The sequence below is a fragment of the Bos taurus genome, chromosome 4 (assembly GCF_002263795.3).
Source record: "Bos taurus isolate L1 Dominette 01449 registration number 42190680 breed Hereford chromosome 4, ARS-UCD2.0, whole genome shotgun sequence".
In the NCBI taxonomy this organism is placed as follows: Eukaryota; Metazoa; Chordata; class Mammalia; order Artiodactyla; family Bovidae; genus Bos; species Bos taurus.
Genome location: NC_037331.1, coordinates 46,262,936 through 46,283,504, shown reverse-complemented (window position 1 = coordinate 46,283,504; position 20,569 = coordinate 46,262,936). Strand labels below are relative to the sequence as shown.

At 36.0% G+C, this 20,569-nt stretch overlaps 1 protein-coding gene across 9 annotated transcripts in view; it reads right to left on the bottom strand.

Annotated features, from left to right (window-relative positions):
• KMT2E (lysine methyltransferase 2E (inactive)) overlaps positions 1–20,569 on the bottom strand; it is a 91,168-nt gene that overhangs the window by 9,887 nt on the left and 60,712 nt on the right. For all 9 annotated transcript variants that reach the window (NM_001082451.3, XM_059885693.1, XM_005205364.5 and 6 more), the window contains 5 exons: positions 19,734–19,843; positions 14,974–15,238; positions 13,356–13,454; positions 2,974–3,138; positions 2,349–2,657 (listed from right to left, as the gene is read on the bottom strand). In NM_001082451.3, coding sequence (NP_001075920.2) covers positions 2,349–2,657; positions 2,974–3,138; positions 13,356–13,454; positions 14,974–15,238; positions 19,734–19,843 — 948 coding nt within the window. The remainder of the gene's footprint in view (positions 1–2,348; positions 2,658–2,973; positions 3,139–13,355; positions 13,455–14,973; positions 15,239–19,733; positions 19,844–20,569) is intronic.

Here is a 20,569-nt window from a genome sequence, read left to right as displayed (position 1 = left end):
ACCAAAGCTCTTCTTACAGTACCTGGCACAGAGTAAGCGCTGTGTACTAAATGAAGGACGCTTTTACATTATGGGAATCCAGGATCATTTGCTACTCTTGTCAAACAGTATGTTGTTTAAAATAATAGTATATACTGTAAGCAAAACCTGTGGGGGAAAGGTGTTTTTTTTTTTTTTTTTAAACAATATCAGGATATAGGAATCTGTATCTCAGACCAGGAGATAAAATCTCTAGCCCCACAGCAGTCTAATAATTAAAGGGCAGGGTTTAAGTCATAATTTGTCATCAAGAAAGTAGTTTTTTTTTTCTGCACCACATGGCTTATGACTAGGGATTGAACCTGGGCCCTCAGCAGTGAGAGCTCAGAACAGCTAGAGAACTCCCAAAGATAGCTTTTACTTTGAAACATGAATCTGTTTTCTTCCTCACTAATCCAAATTATAAAGAAAATTTGCAGTTACTTTTTGTCCTTCCAAAGTGGGAAAAATAATGGTCATTTTCAAAAGTAAGTACTGGCTTGTTTGTTCAGGATCCAAAGTGCAAAAATGTGAGTACAGACTTCAAATCAGAGCTCTAATTTTAGCTCTTACCTCCATCCAGCCATTACAGTATACTTGCAGATTCAAACTAGGTTTTTACTACATTTACTAAATTATTTCTCATGGTTTCATAGTACCTATAAACTATATTGAATTTGGTAAGAACAAAAAGGAGATAAATTGGGTTTCAAAGTATTTTGTTGCAAACAATATAACAAGGATTCATTTATGATCTACCCCACTCCCCAAAGAGCCTAAGGATTACCACTTTGGTATTCCGCTCCAATCCACTATACTCAGAATGGGAGTAAAACAAAGCTTCATAATGGTGGTATGTTATTTCTGAGGTTACTATAAAGCTCCAGGTGGTGGATCTCAGTGAACTATTTCCCTCAATTGCTTTATTAAAACTGACTGACAGTAGTTTTTGAAAGATTTTTATTAATAAGTTGATGTAAAACTACCCTTCCTGGAACCTTCCTACAAAGTTGGTGAGAATATAAATTGGTACAATCACTATGGAGATTCCTTAAACACCTAGAAACAGAGCTACCATATGACCCTTCAATCCCACTCCTGAGCATATAACTGCAGAAAACTAATCAGTAAGGATACATGTACCCCAATGTTCATAGCACTATTTACAACAGCCAAGACATGGAAACAGCCTCATGTCCGTTGAATGGTTAAAGATGTGTGTGTACACACACATACACACACACACACACACGATGGAGTATTTACTCAGCCATAAAAAAGAATGAAATAATGCCTGCAGTAACATGGATGGATCTAGAGATTATCATACTAAGTGAAGTCAGTCACAGAGAGACAAATATCATGTGTTGTCACTCATGTGGAATCTAAAAAAACAAATGAACTTATTTACAAAACAGATTTACAGATACTGAATTGAAAACAAACAAAATGGTTACGGATGGGGAGGAGGTGTTAGTTCCTCAATCATGTCCAACTCTGCGACCCCATGGACTGTAGCCTGCCAGGCTCCTCTGCCCAAGGGATTTCCCAGGCAAGAAGAATGGATTGGGTTGCCGTTTCCTTCTCCAGGGGGTTTTCCTGACCCAGGGATTGAACCTAGGCCTCCTGCATTGCAGGCAGATTCTTTACCATCTAAGCCAGTGGTGGGGGGCATAAATCAGAAGCTGTGATGAATACACACACTACTGTGTCTGTGTATACAGATTGTCTGTCTGTACATAAAACAGACAACAAGGACCTACAGTATAGCACAGGAAACTCAATATTCTGTGATACTGTATATGAGAAAAGGATCTTGAATGAATGAATGAATCACTTTGCTGTTCATTTGAAACTAACACAGCACTGTAAATCAACTATATTCCAACAAAATTAAAACTACCCTTTATACATTTCCACATCCTTAGTACATTCTATGAAAATCAATTTAACATTTAATTCTTGTAATTACCTATATACCACAAAATTTATTTATATATTATATATATAAAGAAAAGATAACGTCTCAAACCAGTCGTTTCTGAGAAATTTAGTTTAAGTACATAAAGTAGGCAAAAGGAAATCATTAGAAATCATAATTGTAATACCAAAAAGAAGTCAATATATCAAATATTTTTGTATTTTTACAATTCTCTTTAAAATGTTTAGAAGGATAAAAACTATGACTTTAAAAATAACTATCAGTCTGTTCCTTATGAAATGTTATAGCCTTAATTCCTAAAACATGAATACATGTAACATCATGGGAACTTGTTAGACAACAGTTTTACATTCAGACAACAGTTCTTCACGTTCATTAAAAATCATACCTTCTTTGTTTTAGGGTACTTTGTTGGACATTTATTAAGTACTGGAACTTCATTTTCAGTAATTATTTCTGTTAGTGCAGTTTCAGTTTCTGGTTCTATTGCAAGTACAGTATTTTCCACATCGTTTTGTTGTGAGGTAACTTCGATGTCAGGAGAAGACGGTTGGATATCCGAACACATACTGACAGTCCTGTGTCTCCGACGCTGCTGTCCAATGTGAGTCCTGCTCCGAGAAAAACTTTTTCTCTGTTTAGTTCTATTTACTTTGGCTGGGGTTGGCTTGCTAGCAGTTTCTTCTTTTGCTTGTTCCTAATTCAAAATACAGAAGAATGGAACTTTGAATACCATGTTTATAAAAGATAGTAGTTGAAATCTAATGGTATCAATCTGCTTTAGAAGCTAACTTCCTCAAATTTCTTTATGAATACTGTAAATTGACATAAAAATTCCCTTACTCAAAAACGAAGCAAGTCTCATATCTGAAGCCCAAGTTCTCAAAGGATTTGAAAAATGCTGTTGAAAGGCTAATATCGCATCAAAAATTCTTTAGAGATGTAATTGTTTGAGAAGATTTTATTAGAAAGTGGTTAAGTGTAAAAATAAAAGTAGACCTGAAAAGTAATACCTGAATAACTTCAGCATCACTGACAGTCTGTGCATCTTTACATTCAGTTTTAACTTCAGTTTTGGCTGTGCTGATTCTTTCCAAAGCTTGTTCTCTTCTCTTCTCTCTTTTTTCAAGTCTGGCAAAAGCCTGCAGAATTGCTTCCATTTTCCTTTCTTCTCTTGTCTGTGAAATTTAAATTTTAAGAGACATACTAAATATTTCTCTGAAGAAAATTCAAAATCCAAATGTTCATAGCAAATTAAAAAAAAAATTTCTATGATTGTGTTAGCAAAACACTTCAACTGATGGTAAATAAGGGATAAAAAAACATTTATGTTCATTTCTGAGAATTCTGAACATCTTGGTAAACCCTGTCATTACAAATGTATTTCATAAAGATCAAAATTCCTAAGGTAATATGTTGAGAGTTAAATTCATATAAATATAAGAAGTGAATATATTGATATGTCATAGCAGGATATTGTGGGGTGAAGACTGGGGTTAAAATCATGACTCTGTCCATGACCCCAGGCAACATAACAACCCTGGGTGGGTAACAATACTTCACTGAATTGTTAATGAGTTCAAATATAAAATCTCTAAGAAGTTTTCCAACCTTACTTGAAAAATGGTAGGCATTCCATAAGTGCTATTTATTATTTCTATTTCGGTTCTCTTGTCTTCCATTATAATTCCTATAAGGCATTCCTCTACCTTCTACTCTTCCCAGGGCAGACTGGGGAACAGCACAAATTCCTTTGAGCATCAGTTCTCTTTGGAGAGAGAGCATTAAAAGCAAGACCCAGAGCCTTGCCCAGTGGGCCTGGTAAATGCTTCCCGTTTCAACCAGAAACAAGAAGCAGGTCGATCAACTGTCCAGTTCTCCAAATGAAGAAAACCAGGTCCTGAGGTTCAGATCCATTTGTCTTTCTTTCTTTGTCATCATTGACGTAGGAAAGATCAGTAACTCAAGATCTGGCTGCATGATCATCTCAACATTGGAGCTTTAGAGTTGGAGTAATTAGCAGATATTCAAGCATCAAAACACCTACACTAAGGAAACTATTAACTCTTTCCTGTATTTTTTTTTCCTTTATTATACTTGATAAGGGAAATATACAAACAAAACCCCTCTGAGAACTTTCTAATTAGTTAAGGGCTTCACTGGTGGCTCAGATGGTAAAACAAACTACCATACTGCAAATGTGTTGGCCTTATAAATGCGTTATCCTCACCCTCTTTTACAGGTAAGGAACTGAGATCCAAAGAGGTAAGGTTACTTGTTCATGGACAGATATCTGCATCTTTAGCTTTCTTGGTCTGGGATGGTTAATAAGACACTAAAATAAAGAACACAGGCAAAAGATTATCTTTTTACTGGAAGTTTCAAAGCTGCATTCTTCAGCTAATTCATGTCTCTCAAGTCTTATAACTCACACTTTACTCAACCGCCATTCATCTATGGCTCTCTATAAAAATCCTTTCTCCATATATTAGGACTTTTCTAAACCCTAAACTTAGAAGTCTGGAGTAGCTGAAAAATGTGATTTTCATAATTGCTTCACCTGTTGAATGGGAGTGGGTAGAAAGAGACGGGGTTCATTATTGCGCTTATACATTTAAAAATAAATCTAAGAAAAGTATACTTTTCCAAAAGAAACAGACTAGTCTTAGCAAGGATCATTTTATATGTAAAACAATTTACCCACGAGCCAGGCACCCAAAAAAGGTATTTTCTAATCCACAATTATTCAAGGTTTTCTAAGATAAATATGAATTTATGCAAAAAGCAGTGTCTTTGACATAATCCATTTTTCACTTGTTTTAGAGTAAGAGAGATAAAATTATTTGGTGTAAAGACAAAATTCATTCATTTAAAAATTGAACAAATAAAAATAAATAAAAAAATAAAAAAATAAAAAAAAATAAAAATTGAACAAATATAACTGACAGTAAAGCAAAATCCTTTATTTAAAGATGATTCAATTTTTTTGAGCTAGTCAGGATCTTAAAAATAATCAGTCTACACTGCTGAAGAAACCAAAGCCCATGTATATTAAGTGAATTTCTAAAAGGCAGAACCATAATTGTTATCCAAGTTTCCTGGCTTCTGATTTTCTCTTCTTCCCAATTACCAACCGCTGACATATTACATAAAAAGCATAACTCTTCCTATAGTTACTTCAACTATTAACTGAAAGCACTAAACAGCTATCCTAATAGCTTTAACCTAGCTTTGTCTTAAAAAACACACATTAGAAAATGTAAACATACCTTTGATTATGTGAAAAAAAAAAAAGTTACTAATCTACTTTTAAACTCCACATGTCATTCAGCTTGTATATTCAAGAATTTAATACACTGACACACAACCAGATATACAGTATCTAATGACTGAAAATTTACCATCCACTTTATAGATCTAACTGAAAAATAAAGTTTTATATGTTACTTGAGATAATTATAGCTGTTTGTACAGGGGACTAGAAATTAGGAGTCTTAATTAGCCCCAGCAGACTATCTATAGCCCCTAACATCAGGGCTTGATGTAGTTTAGGTAATACTTGTCATGTGAGTCTGCCACTAGGATGTGGTTGTTAAATTATCCAGACTTTCCAAGCCAATGACTGCTGAGACCTCAAAAAGTCATTTTTATTCTCTGTGAGCTTGGCAACTGTTAGACCCTGATATAGAATCAGAATCAGACAGGGTTGAATTGACACACTGTTATTGCTGGAGGGTTAGGTGCTAAAGTAAACTATGAGAGATCTCTGATGAGATCTACAGATGACTTTTATGACATTTCTCAGTTTATGCACTTTACAGTAAAGCATAAAGAGTAGTTTTTGTCAGCAGAAAACTTTGTAAGAAAGTCTGCTTAATAATATCCCTTTATAGGATTTTAATCATTTAAGGAATGGGTTTAGTGAGAATTTTTATTCCAACTTAGTGCTTCACTAAGTATAAACACTTAAGTGTTTACTTCAGTGTAAACACATTGGAGGACAACTGTAATTTGGAATCACGTAACTTTGTACTTGGAACAGGTTACAGAGATCTTCTTGTCTAAGCCCCCCTATTCAACAAATGGTGAAAGCCTAAAGTCCATATAGTTCAAGAATTACATAAATAAAGAAGATGAATTAAAGTTGTATACAATATCACAGTGAAACTATAAACTGAGTAAACCATTAAAATTCACTACAATTAGAGACATTTGGTAATTTGAAGCAGAGTGAAAATAAGTTTATGCACTGCAGACGCCTTACAGTATCTTTGGAAGGAAATCTGCTAGTAGGATGTAAGAATTAAGAAGGATACAGAAAATGAAGACATTTAGGTACTTGTGGTGTACTTTTTTCTTTTTTTACCTTGCCACCAAGTAGGAAGTAGCTCTTTAAAACAACAAAGTTGCCTTTTAAAGGAAAGGGAAATGGCAGGGCCAACCTGCCAAATTACTCTATTACAATCTTGAAATAGAGAAATGAAAAGACTTCTTACTCAACTAAGGGCTTCTCTGGTGGCTCAGACAGTAAAGAATCTGCCTGCAATGCAGGAGACGCGGGTTTGATCCCTGTGCTGGGCAGATCCTCGGGAGACACGAATGGCTACCCACACCAATATTCTTGCCTGGAGAATTCCATGGTGAGAGGAGCGCGGCAGGCTACAGTCCATGGGGTTGCAAAGACTTGGACACAACTGAATGACTAACACTTTCACACTTTATTCAAATAACTTCCCTTATCCTTTCAAAAAGGAATTAGAAACTAATTTTTTTTAAATGGTAAGATTATTGCTTACCAATAAAACTGTTCCATAAGAATATCTCCGTTTCTTCTCTACCACATGATTTACTTTAATCTCACAGTGCTGTTTCTTGTTTGATGTTTTTCCTTATACCCCATCCTCCATGAAAGCTGCTCCAGAATAGGACCCTTGCCTTCTTTGTTCACCAGTACTTTAGGTGGTGCTCAGCATATAACATCCAAATTTCTGTACTGTATATACACTATATACACAATATAAACAGTATATAAACCACGTATATCACTATTATTTGAAGGCATGTAATGAAATCTTTAAGCAAGATTTTGGAAATCTTGATTTAATTAAGGCAGCTGAAGCTGCATATCCTCATTTTGTATGAACAGAAAACCTATACAAATAAATAGGTTCCTTTTTGCTATTCAATACTGTGATTAGTTACCCACTGACTATTCATATTTGAAGATATAATTCCTTAACAGTAATGAGAGAAAATGGGACCTTAGAAAATTAAAACTAGGAGAGAAAAATGAAATGAACAATACATGTCAGATGACTTTTCTGGCAGATTTACCCTGCTTATATTTTACTATTTATTATTAGAAATCCTTTTACATCTTCTAAAGTGATCTAAACCAAGTCACTTCCTGGAGGCATTAGTAAGAGCATGGATTCTACAGAGCACTGTTTTCTGAGTGTGTTTTTTCTATGGAATGAAAACTTGTGGTATGACAAAGGTGTCAACACCAAAACAAGTTGCAAGGGTGTATTAATACAAATTTAGGAAATGCTGACAAACAGAATTTCTCAAGAGCATTTAAACACACCACGTATACTGGAAATCTCCAAGTTGGGGACAAGGTAGATTGTTTACTAAACTCAACTAGCCACAAAGCTCTTTCACAAAACATCCACGGAATACTTTTTGATGTGGAAGATCAATATTGAGAAAACTGGGGAATCCTGCATCCTGGTAAGACCTCCAGGGCACTGCCTGGACTATAAGGAAGCTTCACTTAGTTCACACTCATGGGCCTACCTATATAGCTTTCTTCAAATGGCAGCCAGGAACATTTAGTGTTTAGCTCATTTATTGACCACCTACTTTTACAAAAGCAGACATCTTTTATTCCCTAGAAGCTATGGCTGTGACAATGAATAAAACTACAAATCCTTGCCCTTATGCAATTTTTATTTTAGTGATACACAGTTAATTTTAGATTGTCCTAAATGCTTAATAGGTTCAAGAACTTCACACCTAGGTGACTATTCTTTCATACCCTTTGTTGGTCTCAAATTTCTCTCCTCCTAAGTGTGAAGACCACTGGAACCACAGGTTTCCCTGGTAAAGAATCCGCCTGCAATGCAGGAGACCCTGGTTTGACTCCTGGATCAGGAAGATCCGCTGGAGAAGGGATAGGCTACCCACTCCAGTATTCTTGGGCTTCCCTGGTGGCTAAGCTGGTAAAGAATCCACCTGCAATGCAGGAGACTTCAGTTCAATTCCTGGGTTGGGAAAATCCCCTGGAGAAGGGAAAGGCTACCCACTCCAGTATTCTGGCCTGGAGAATTCCATGGACTGTATAGTCCATGGAGTCGCAAAGAGTCATCAAATATTATCCAGACTATTCCCAAGGTACAGTCTTTCCATAAGGTTGTAAAAAGTTACTTTGAAAACAATATTAGAAGATACTATATATAAAGGAGGTTCTTTTAATTATAAATGGGGCAGAAGAGGGGAAGTAAACCTCCTTTTTAATTTAAACCTTTCAAAAGTTTTATAGTTTTTATCACCTGTTAGTTCATCAAAATAAGGTGAGCTTCCCAATATCAAACCCCCTTCTATACACTTAACCTTTCACAAGGTTATGACCACCTAAACTCAACTACCAAGGAACTGGGGGAGTCTATTCAGTAGTCCCAGTTTTAGAACCAGGTAAGTATAAGCAACCAGATGAAGTACAACTTACTGTATTTTAACCCACTGTATTTCAGCTTAACTAGGATCACTGTTGGAGAAGGAGATGGCAACCCACTCCAGTGTTCTTGCCTGGAGAATCCCAGGGACGGGGGAGCCTGGTGGGCTGTCGTCTCTGGGGTCGCGCAGAGTCGGACACTACTGAAGTGACTTAGCAGCAGCAGCAGCAGGATCACTGTAAGATCCTCCCAAGTCAGTTTCAACCCACTGACAAAGAAGTATCTCTTGCTCAAGAGAAAATGTCTAATAACCATCTGTTCAGTTCTACACCATTAGCCACAAGTTAGCTTTTGTAAGCAGGTAATAAATTCTTAAAGGGCGGGGATGGGACAAACCATAATGAAGGAAAAAGGAAACTGTTAATAAAAGAATGGCTTCCTATCCTGGACATATAATGATTTGAATATTCTTCCATAAAATCTTAATCATTCAGCATTTCATATGCTCTACAACCAACCAATCTTATTACCCTATATCCTTCCCCACACCTCACCCAAAAAACCAGCCTGCAAATTCCAGCCAAATGTGATTTATCACATAACCACCTCCAGGCTATTTCCCCTAGAGAAATAACCACCCATTCAATTCCACACAATTGAGCCACAAACTAATCTGTACTTATTCACTAAACATCATAAGGTCCATTGTAAATTCTACCTAGTTCATAAAATGGCCTCTGAACCCTCCAGCCGTAAGTCACCAGTCTTGTATCTCCTTTACCACACTTCCTGCTGCACTATAACTGTTGAAGGCAGAGACATTGTCTTAAGTAGCAACCAAAATACATAAGGACACTGGTGCTATTTTTGGAGACCAAGCAACATACGAATATTAAGCAACATACGAATATTAAGCAACATACTAATATTGTATGGAACTGCCATTTATGTAACTAAAAACTATCCTCAAAAATTTCATATGGTTCAAGCTGTACTACAAAAGGATAGGCTGAAGTATATTTGAATTTGGTTATTACATGGTACTTATAGGGGAGGAAAGTCTGACTCTTTTTATACCCCAATCTCATGAGGACTGGTATCTCCTATTATAATGATTTAAAGTCTGTTCTGTCCAGGAGAAAATTTAAATGAGATTGACCTAAGTTTTTCAGGAGTTGACCTATCTTTCTAATTAGTGATGATAACCTAGCCTATAACCTAGTATAAAAGGCAAACACTAGACTATGAAGAAAGTGAAAGTCACTCAGTTGTGTCCTACTCTTTAGGACCCCATGGACTATACAGTCCATTGAATTCTCCAGGCCAGAATACTGGAGTGGGTAGCCTTTCCCTTTTCCAGGGGATCTTCCCAACCCAGGGATCAAACCCAGGTCTCTTGTATTGCAGGCGGATTCTTTATCCACTAAGCCACAAGGGAAGCCTGAGAATATAGGAGTGGGTAGCCTATCCCTTTTCCAGCAGATCTTCCTGACCCAGGAATCGAACCAGGATCTCCTGCATTGCAGGCAGATTCTTTACCAACTGAGCTATCAGGGGAGTGTGTAAATTAATAAAGGCTGATTAGCATTTTTTAAGCAAACTTTTCTAAGCAAAATATTTCACAATATACTACAAATAATAATACTTGGGGGATCATGGCTGCTTATAAATTCTTAAGATGCATGCTTTTGCATTCTCATTTGAGTATAGCAAAAATTCTATAATTAAAACATCAAGGCAAATATTGAAATTACAACAAACAACATTACAGTGACTTTGAAGGCTACAGGTTACAGAGCCAAGGATTTTAAATGAACTTATTTCAAAAGGGAACTCTAGAAGATCCTCTGGAAAAGGGACAGGCTACCCACTCCAGTATTCTCAGGCTTCCCTTGTGGCTTAGCGGATAAAGAATCTGCCTGCAATACAACAGACCTGGGTTCGATCCATGGGTTGGCAAGATCCCCTGGAGAAGGGAAAGGCTACCCACTCCAGTACTCTGGGCCAAAGAATTCCATGGACTGTCACACTGTTATGTATGACAAAAGGGAATTCTCATACACTGTTGGTGGGAATGTAAATTGGTGCAGTCACTAAGGAAAGCAGTACGGAGGTTCCTCAAAAAATTAAAACTATGATCCAGCAATTCTACTTCTCAGTATTTAAAGGAAACAAAACCACTAATTTGAAAAGATACATGTACCCCAATGTTCATAGCAGCATTATTTATAATTGTCAAGATACAAAATGAACCTAAGTGTCCATCAACAGATGAATGGATAAAGATGTGATATAGATATATGCACAGGCATACACACATCAATGGAATACTGCTGCTGCTGCTGCTAAGTCGCTTCAGTCGTGTCCGACTCTGTGCGACCCCATAGACGGCAGCCCACCAGGCTCCCCCATCCCTGGGATTCTCCAGGCAAGAACACTGGAGTGGGTTGCCATTTCCTTCTCCAATGCGTGAAAGTGAAAAGTGAAAGTGAAGTCGCTCAGTCATGTCCGACTTTTCGCGACCCCATGGACTGCAGCCCATCAGGCTCCTCCGTCCATGGGATTTTCCAGGCAAGAGTACTAGGGTGGGGTGCCATTGCCTTCTCTGAATGCAATACTACTCACCCATAAAAAATGAAAATTCACCATTTATAGCAACATGAATGGACTTGGAGGATATTATGCTAAGTGAAGTAAGTCAGAGGAAAACAAATACTGTTATGTTATCACTTATATGTGGAATCTAAAAAATACAACTGGTGAATATACGAAAAAAGCAGACTCACAGATATAAAAAACAAACTAGTAGTTACCAGTGGGGAGAGAAGAGGAGGAGGTGGGGAAATATAATGGTAGGGGATTGAGAGGTACAAACTGCTAGGTATAAAATAAGCTATAAGGATATAATGTACAACACAGGGAATATAGCCAATGTTCTATAATAACTATAAATGGAGTTTAACATTTAAAAATTATGAATCACTATATTACATACCTGTACTTATGTAACACTGTACATCAACTATACTTCAATAAAAAAATTTCACACCCCTTCAAAATACCAAATTCTAAATACTGACATTTGTTTATTCCTATGAAAAATACTGATATTAAAATTAGTATGCTAAAATACATATAAAAACATGAAGTATTCATTTGTCAATATACCATACTAGTAGACAAAATCAGGACAAAAATGGATTCCCAAGAAAGCATTTTTATCTACCTATTTAAAGTTCCATCATGTTCAATAAAAGGCATTTGTATTTTCTACTGGGATCTGAAAATGAGGATGTTATGGGTTTCCCTAACTTGTGCAATACTAAAAGAAGAAAGTATTTTTAAATCAGCCCCAGAGTTATATAACAAATCTCCAGGTTTGAGTTTCTTTTTTTTCCCTTTCCCCATTGCCTATCTCCAGCCCCCATCCCCACCCCGACTGTCCCCAAGCACTGTTATATCCTTTAAAGCCATATTTTTACCAGACACATGCCTCAAACAGAAACCAGTTATAGCATAAAGTGATCTTCTAAAAGCTTCTCCAGGATTATTACAAAGACAAAGCTATGACAATTGTGGAGTGAAATAGGCCAATATTGAAAATCAAGTCAAAAAAGGGCCATAGGTATTTGGGGTAGGTACAAGTAATTTATTAGATGTAACTGAATCTTTGAAAAGGGTCAAGATAATTTCTCTAGGTAGAGGTAAAACTCCTTTTTCTTTATATGCAACCACCAATATTTTTTCTCCTGTGTTTTCCTTCTCTCCTATTCCTAACACTACCCTTGTCCTATCAGAGCAGTGCTTCTGAAACCCTGAGGCTGTGGAACAGTTTGGCATCGCTTTTGCAGTTTTGAATATCAACAATACATCAATGTTAGAGTAATGACCATCAAGGCAACAAAACAGTTACATTAAGCAGGCCTACAAATGACCAAAATCCAAAGATACTACCACTAAGTACAGTGACACTTGAGAGTCCATGAAACACAACATGAAGATCACTGAAACAGGAAATGAGGAAGCATATAAAAAGGGAGTGGGGAAAACCCACACCAAGATCATCAGTTGATAGATAAAGACATTTTCAAATCTTAAGGCAAACTATACCACAATATTTTCTTAACTGGCCTAGACATTTTATCAATTGCTAAATTACCATGGATTTTTAAGAAAATATCTTATCCTAGTTTTTATACAGGTATTTGCAAATAAATAATACAAGGAGTATAAATGCCAAACTTTTTTTAATGAAAACCTTATTTTATGATAGCAGCATGAGATACAGAAATAGCAGTTGCCAGTATCTTTTTGCATAAATCATGTTAGTGCTATTATCTTTTAAACTCCATTTCTGTTTTACATTAAATTATGAAGAGAAAAAATACATTTAGTTAAATAATGAAAAACATTTGAACAGTAATTCTGGCATTAAAATTTATTAACAGTACACTGCTTCAAAAATGTTAAAAGTATTTCATAAATGTTACAAATTCTAAATTGTCTAGTGAATATACAGTAAAAATACAAAAGATTAGTGGAAGTTACTTGAATGGTAATGACAAAGCCAAAGAGAAATGCTCCGTGACACCATCCTGTTTGCTAATTTCAAAGAACAAGGTAAAGGCCCACCTAAAGGCAGCAACAAGTACTCTGGGAAGAACAATGTCACTAAACACAAGTGACAGCGTGAAGCTGCTACTGGCCTTCCAACTTACCATCTTCCTTTTCCTCTCTGCAATCTGTTCCTCAGACTCCATTTCTACCTCATTGCTGATGGGAGTTTTTTCTTCTATATCATCAATAAAATCTGGTTCCTGAAAGATGGAAATAACTGCTTTAAGAATCTACTCCTCCATCTACAAACTACAGACACTGAACAATGTATTTTAAATAACTGTCATCCTGAACTAATTAAACATAAAAATTGCTCTTAAATTCATTTCAGAAATTTATAACTGGTTTCTTAATTCAGGAAACTTTTAAAAATCCTGCAATCAAATAATGTTGTTTTTAAAAATTCTAGTCAATAATATTATTTTATCTAGAGAGACCACAAAGCCTAAGGTTTATATTCTTCCCAACACATAAACATATATATTATTTCACAAAACCTAGTGCCTACAAATACCAAGTGCTCAGTAAATATCTGTTCAATTTAAAACTTAAGGGAAACTTATGAAAATAAGACACTGGAGATAAATAAAATCTTACTTAATCTTCACATTTAAAAGGTCTTTCCACTTGTTTAGACGGCATATAACAAAATACTTCCTGGTGAAGCAGAAGAATAGGCCAAACTCTTTCCCCAAATTTATCTTACATATTTCTAAGAGAATTTCCTCTCAAAAATCTTATGTCACACTTACAGAATTTACTTCATTATGTCCCGAATATTGGGCTTCCCATGTGGCGCTAGCTATAAAGAACCTACTTCCTGCTAGCCAATGCAGGAGACCTAAGAGACAGGGGTTTGATCTCTGGGTCAGGAAGATCCCCTGGAGGAGGGAATGGCAGCCCACTCCAGTATTCGTGCCTGGAGAATCCTATGGACAGAGGAGCCTGGCGGGCTACAATCCCTAGGGTCGCAGAGACTCAGACACGACTGAAGTGACTTAGCATGCACACATGCATGCGTGTTCCAAATTAAAAGAAACATTATGGCTTAAGATTTTAGAGTTCTTAATAAATAAGAACATTTATTATAAACATAAGAACAGTGTCATCTGGAAAAAATGTTTAAATTACCCAGTCTTAGAAAAATCTTATATTCAATTCTACAAGGATTTCCTGTGTGAGTTGTTCCTTAATAGTTTAACAAATATTGTACAAATTCTAGCAGAATCTGTGTTTTATGTTTATAAGTATACTTCCTTAAATAATAGAATGAACTTAATTTTAAGCCATTTTACATTAAAAAAGTTTAAAATATCACAAATTAATTTTCTTCCATTAATTTCTATCATCAAGAGTCAGTAGAGAACTTCCCTGGTGGTACAGTGGATAACAAACTGCCTGCCAATGCAGAGGACACAGGTTTGATCCCTGGTCCGGGAAGATTCCACATGCCGTGGAGCGACTAACCCCAGGTACCACAACTACTGGAGTCTGTGCTCTAGAGCCCCCCAGGCCACAACTACTGAGCCTGTTTGTCTAGAACCAATGCTCCACAAAAAGAAAAGCCACTGCAAGGGGAAGCCCATGCACCACAATGAAGAGTAGCTCCCACTCCTCATAACTAGAGAAAGCCTGCACTTATCAACAAAGACTCAGTACAAGCAAAAATAAAATACATAACTAAAATGTTAAAAAAAAAAAAACAAAAAAACCCAGTACCTGATTATTTGATACTGATAGTCTCAGTGGAGAAAGCTTTCTCTGTTTAGTTTCTGGGCTCTTCATTTTGTTCGTTGTTCCTTCACAATCCAGAGTAATATTCTGATTTTGTGTGTCTTTTTCTTTTGAAATATCCTTTTCTTTTTTGCCTTTCTTCCTTCTGGTCTCATAACCGCTATTGATGTTCTCCGTGGATTCAGAACTACGTTTCAGAACAGGGCACTCTGAATTTTCTTTGAGGCATGCACAATCCACCTTGTACTTACTGGAAAGAAAATCACTTAAATATTTATTCAAGACATAAACTGTAAAATTTTCTAATCCATCTTAAGCTGTATCTCTACAAAACTCTATGCTATTACTGATTGTAAGCACTCCTTTTCACTAATTTTCATCCCTGGTAACTATGACAAAATAAATTTTATTTTTTCATAAAACCAATATAATAATTAGAAGAACCAATCGTAAGGATCACCAGTGATGGTTTACAGAAGGAAAAAAACAAAACTAAGCTAAAACTGAGTTTTTTTTAAGTAAAATGATACCATGGCTTATATCAAGGCCAAAAAAAAAAAAAGTTTACTTCAGTGTGTTATAAAATATATATGCGGAAAATGATAAAATACTCTAAATCTGACTTAAATTAAAAAATGCTAGGTAAATAAATATCAAACCTTAACTAGTTTGTTTTATACTTAAAGGAATGATTTCAATAACCAGAGTTCTTTAAAAAGCTACCTTGATAAAAAATTGAGTCTTAATTCCTTTTGCCCTTAAGTATTCCCTTTCAAATAAATGGACGCTTGAAAGATAATTGCATTCTCTTATCTTCACAGCAGTGATAATTATTACTCCTATTTTAGAGATGAGATTAAAACTCAGAGGGTTAGTTTTATCTTGTCCAAAGTCACACATTAAGTACTAGGGAAAACATTCAAATACATGTCTGTCTGAGTCCAAAGACCAAAGCCTGGTGGGCTGCCGTCTATGGGGTTGCACAGAATTGGACACAACTGAAGTGACTTAGCAGCAGCACAATAAAAAATAATTTACTCTTCCAAATTTCTAATAATCCTGCTCATTTCATGTTCAACACCAGTTCAGTTCAGTTCAGTCGCTCAGTTGTGTCTGACTCTTTGCGACCCCATGGACTGCAGCACACCAGGCCTCCCTGTCCATCACCAATTCCCCGAGTTTACTCAAACTCATGTCCATCAAGTCAGTGATGCCATCCAATCATCTTATCCTCTGTCATCCCCTTCTCCTGCCTTCAAATTTTCCCAGCATCAGGGTCTTTTCCAAAGAGTCAGTTTTTCACATCAGGTAGCCTAAGTATTGGAGTTTCAGCTTCAACATCAATCCTTCCAGTGAATATTCAGGACTGATTTCCTTTAGGATGGACTGATTGGAACTCCTTGCAGTCCAAGGGTCTCAAGAGTCTTCTTCAACACCACAGTTCAAAAGCATCAATTCTTCGGTACTAAGCATTCTTTATAATCCAACTCTCACATCCATACATGACCACTGAAAAAACCATAGACTTGACTAGACAGACCTTTGTTGGCAAAGTAATGTCCCCGGCTTTTTAATATGCTGTCTAGGTTGGTCATAACTTTTCTTCCAAGGAGTAAGCATCTTTTAATTTCATGGCTGCAGCCACCATCTGCAGTGATTTTGAAGCCCAAGAAAATAAAGTCTGCCATGGTTTCCCCATCTATTTGCCATGAAGTGATGGGACCGGATGTCATGATCTTAAGTTTTCTGAATGCTGAGCTTTAAGCCAACTTTTTCACTCTCCTCTTTCACTCTCATCAAGAGGCTCTTTAGTTCTTCTTCGCTTTCTGTGATAAGGGTGGTGTCATCTGCATATCTGAGGTTATTGATATTTCTCCCGGCAATCTTGATTCCAGCTTGTGCTTCATCCAGCCCAGTGTTTCTCATGATGTATTCTGCATGTAAGTTAAATAAGCAGAGTGACAATATACAGCCTTGACGTACTCCTTTCTCTATTTGGAACCAGTCTGTTGTTTCATGTTCAGTTCTAACTGTTGCTTCCTGACCTGCATACAGATTTCTCAAGAGGCAGGTCAGGTGGTCTGGTATTCCCATGGCTTTCAGAATTCTCCACAGTTTACTGTTATCCACACAGTCAATGACTTTGGCATAGTCAATAAAGCAAAAATAGATGTTTTTCTGGAACTCTCTTGCTTTTTCCATGATCCAATGGATGTTGGCAACTTGATTTCTGATTCCTCTGACTTTTCTAAAACTAGCCTGAACATCTGAAGTTCATGGTTCATGTACTGTTGAATCCTGCCCTGGAGAATTTTGAGCAGTACTTTACTAGCATGTGAGATGACTGCAATTGTGCGGTAGTTTGAGCATTCTCTGGCATTGCCTTTTTTTGGGATTGGAATGAAAATGGACCTTTTCCAGTCTTGTGGCCACTGCTGAGTTTTCCACATTTGCTGGCATATTGAGTGCAGCACTTTCACAGCATCATCTTTTAGGATCTGAAATAACTCAACTGGAACTCTATCACCTCCACTAGCTTTGTTTACAGTGATGCTTTCTAAGGCCCACTTCAGTTCGCATTCCAGGATATCTGGCTCTAGGTGACCGATCACACCATCGTGGTTATCTGGGTCATGAAGATTTTTTTGTACAGTTCTTCTGTGTATTCTTGCCACCTCTTCTTAATATCTTCTGCTTTTATTAGGTCCATACCATCTCTGTCCTTTTTTGAGCCCAACTTTGCAGGAAATGTTTCCTTGGTATCTCTAATTTTCTTGAAGAGATCTCTAGTCTTTCCCATTCTATTGTTCTTCTCTATTTCTTTGCACTGATCAGTGATCAACACTGGTAGAAAGATACATATCAAACTGCCTAATTCTGTGAATCAAGGATACAATTCAAACATTATGCTCTACCCTTTGACTCTCCAAATCAGGTATTAATAGAAACTAACTCTTTCTGGGTATTTTCTTTGTGATTTTAGGATAATAGAACTGCAAATAGTAACAATGGCAACAGGTAATATTTATTCAGCACTTATTCTGTACCAGGAACTGTTTGAAACCTTTTATATGTGTTAACTTATTCTTCTAAACATTCCTGTAAGGTGGTGTTATTCTCATAATGAGGTAATGAGGCAGAAAGATGACGAAACTGGTTCAAGGTTATGTAACTAATATAAGTCACTGAGCTAGGATTTGAAACCAGAGAGCCATATTATAAAAAGCTTGTGTTTTTACCCACTACGGGAAGAGTCTCTCAAAGCAATGAGTAAAGATCCATTATGCTAAATTGGGAAATTTAACCTTGGGGCAGAGTGGGGGTGGGGAGAAAGAGCCAAAAAGCAAATACTTTAGTTATCAGGATAAATCTGACTCCAACAATCAAGTAGAGATGCATACTGAAGAAACAGAGATTTCACTGACAGATAATGTAATGGGCATTAAAAATGTCTCCATGTAAAATAGATACCACACAAACTTTTAAAGATACTACATGGATTAACTTTGATTAAGTTGTACAGTAAAGAAGTGCTGCAAGGAAGTAAAGCTATGGGAATATAAACTGGTCATTCATCCGTATCTGGTAAAAACTGAGTTTGGATACATTCTACAACCGAACACATTCTACCTCCAGGTGCCTATCATGGGGAGAACATGTACACATGCAGCATTTTTTTAAGTCTAAAGGTCCACCAATGGTGGAATGGATAAATAACATCAGCAGTGAAAGTAATGAACTAGAGCTACACATAACAAAAGAACCGAATCTCATGAAAAGTAATGAATGAGAAAAGATAAATGCAAAATAATACAGATTGTAACTTACATAAATTTTTAAAACATACAAAATTACTGGTTACTATTTAGGGACATTTAAGACATTGTAAAAACATTAAACTCACCAAATTAAAGGTGGCAGTTATCTCTAGTGAAAGAGGGAATAGAAATGCAATCTGGCTGCTAAACATGAGGGCCTTCAGTGGACAGTGTTTTGTTTTCTTAATTTGGAAAGTAGGCACATGGACTTTTTTGGGGGGGTTCACACAGCTTGCAGGATCTCCGTTCCTTGAACAGGGACTGAACCCAGGCCATGGCAGTTAAAGCCCAGAATCCTAACCACTAGGTTACCAGGGAACTCCCTACATGGACCTGTGTATTATTATTTTTTACAGTAAGCTTTTTGAAAATTTAAATTGAAGTTTTTATACTCAGAATTAACTTTTCTTACCCCCTAGTGTTTCAGAACAATAGTTCTCAGAGTTTCCTTGCAGGATCTCCACAAACCCTTTCAATTTATATTGCAAAGAAAATTTGGCACAATTTTTCTTTTGAGGGGCAAAAAGTGAAATCATCCATTTCTATTGATTAACCAAATTAACTGAATGACTAAAATTGCACACCCTACCTAAAATACAAGAAAGAAAAGGAAAAAATTCTTAAACAATGTCAGTATTGCTGAATTAGGATTACAAATTATTATACTATAAGCATTATATAACAACAATAAATAAGAAAATTTAGAATTTTAGAATAAAATTTTATTTTTTAGAATAAATAAATAAGAAAAACTTAGAAGAGTTAAGCAACCATGCTATAATGGAAGCTGATACCAAAATGTTGGTTTCCAAGTATTTTAAGTTGCCTAATGGTAAGTAAAAATAAAATGCTGTACAAGTAATGACAATACCTATATTTTTATAGGGACATTCAGAAATTATTTCAGAACAACAGACTTGAACTTACCAATTCCCATAGTCAAAATCAAAGGCAATAGTAATTTCGGTTCCCTTTGGAATACTTTGTATAGAATAAATATAAAGATGTATGGTTCCATCTTCAATTTCATGCCTCACCTGTTAGTTAAAAGAATAATTTTATATTTCCAGAAGTAGTTTTGTATTTCTGTAAATTATTTTCTACCTTTAGGAGCATTTCATCTTGCAATTTTGAAAACTATTCTTTTCAAAGTAATTCAAAATACAACATGGAAAATACACTATTAATTATAAGACTTGTACATAAATCAGTGATTATCAACTGGGAAGGAGGTATACATCAATTCAAGTTTGATACAGGCTCAAGTAGCATCAAAATGAAAATACTCTATTTCATCAGTTCTATGATGCACATTTTTTCATCTTTTAACATCTCTGAATGAGAGTTTTACAACTGATGGCATCTTTGATTTAATGAAAAGAAGTAATGATACAGTTTATAAGTAAACAGTTAGAACAGTTTAACACTATACTTTTCTACGGTACACACTGTTCCAGGTACGTAGACACGCATTAAATCCTTTAGTCCACATAACATCTTTTTACAGATAAAACTGAAGCACAGATAAGGATACAAAGCTAGTTAAGTCAAATAGAAGACATGAACCTACAAGTCTGGCTTCAAACCCTACACTCTTAACTGTAACATTATGTAACTATAAAATGTTTATTTTGGTATGAGAAAAAAACAAACCAGAAATATTTTATATACCACTTCTAAATCACAATTAAAAAAATAAAACTTTAGAGAAGCACATATAAAATCAACTTTAGCTTTCAGCTTTGTCATCAACTTTGATCAAA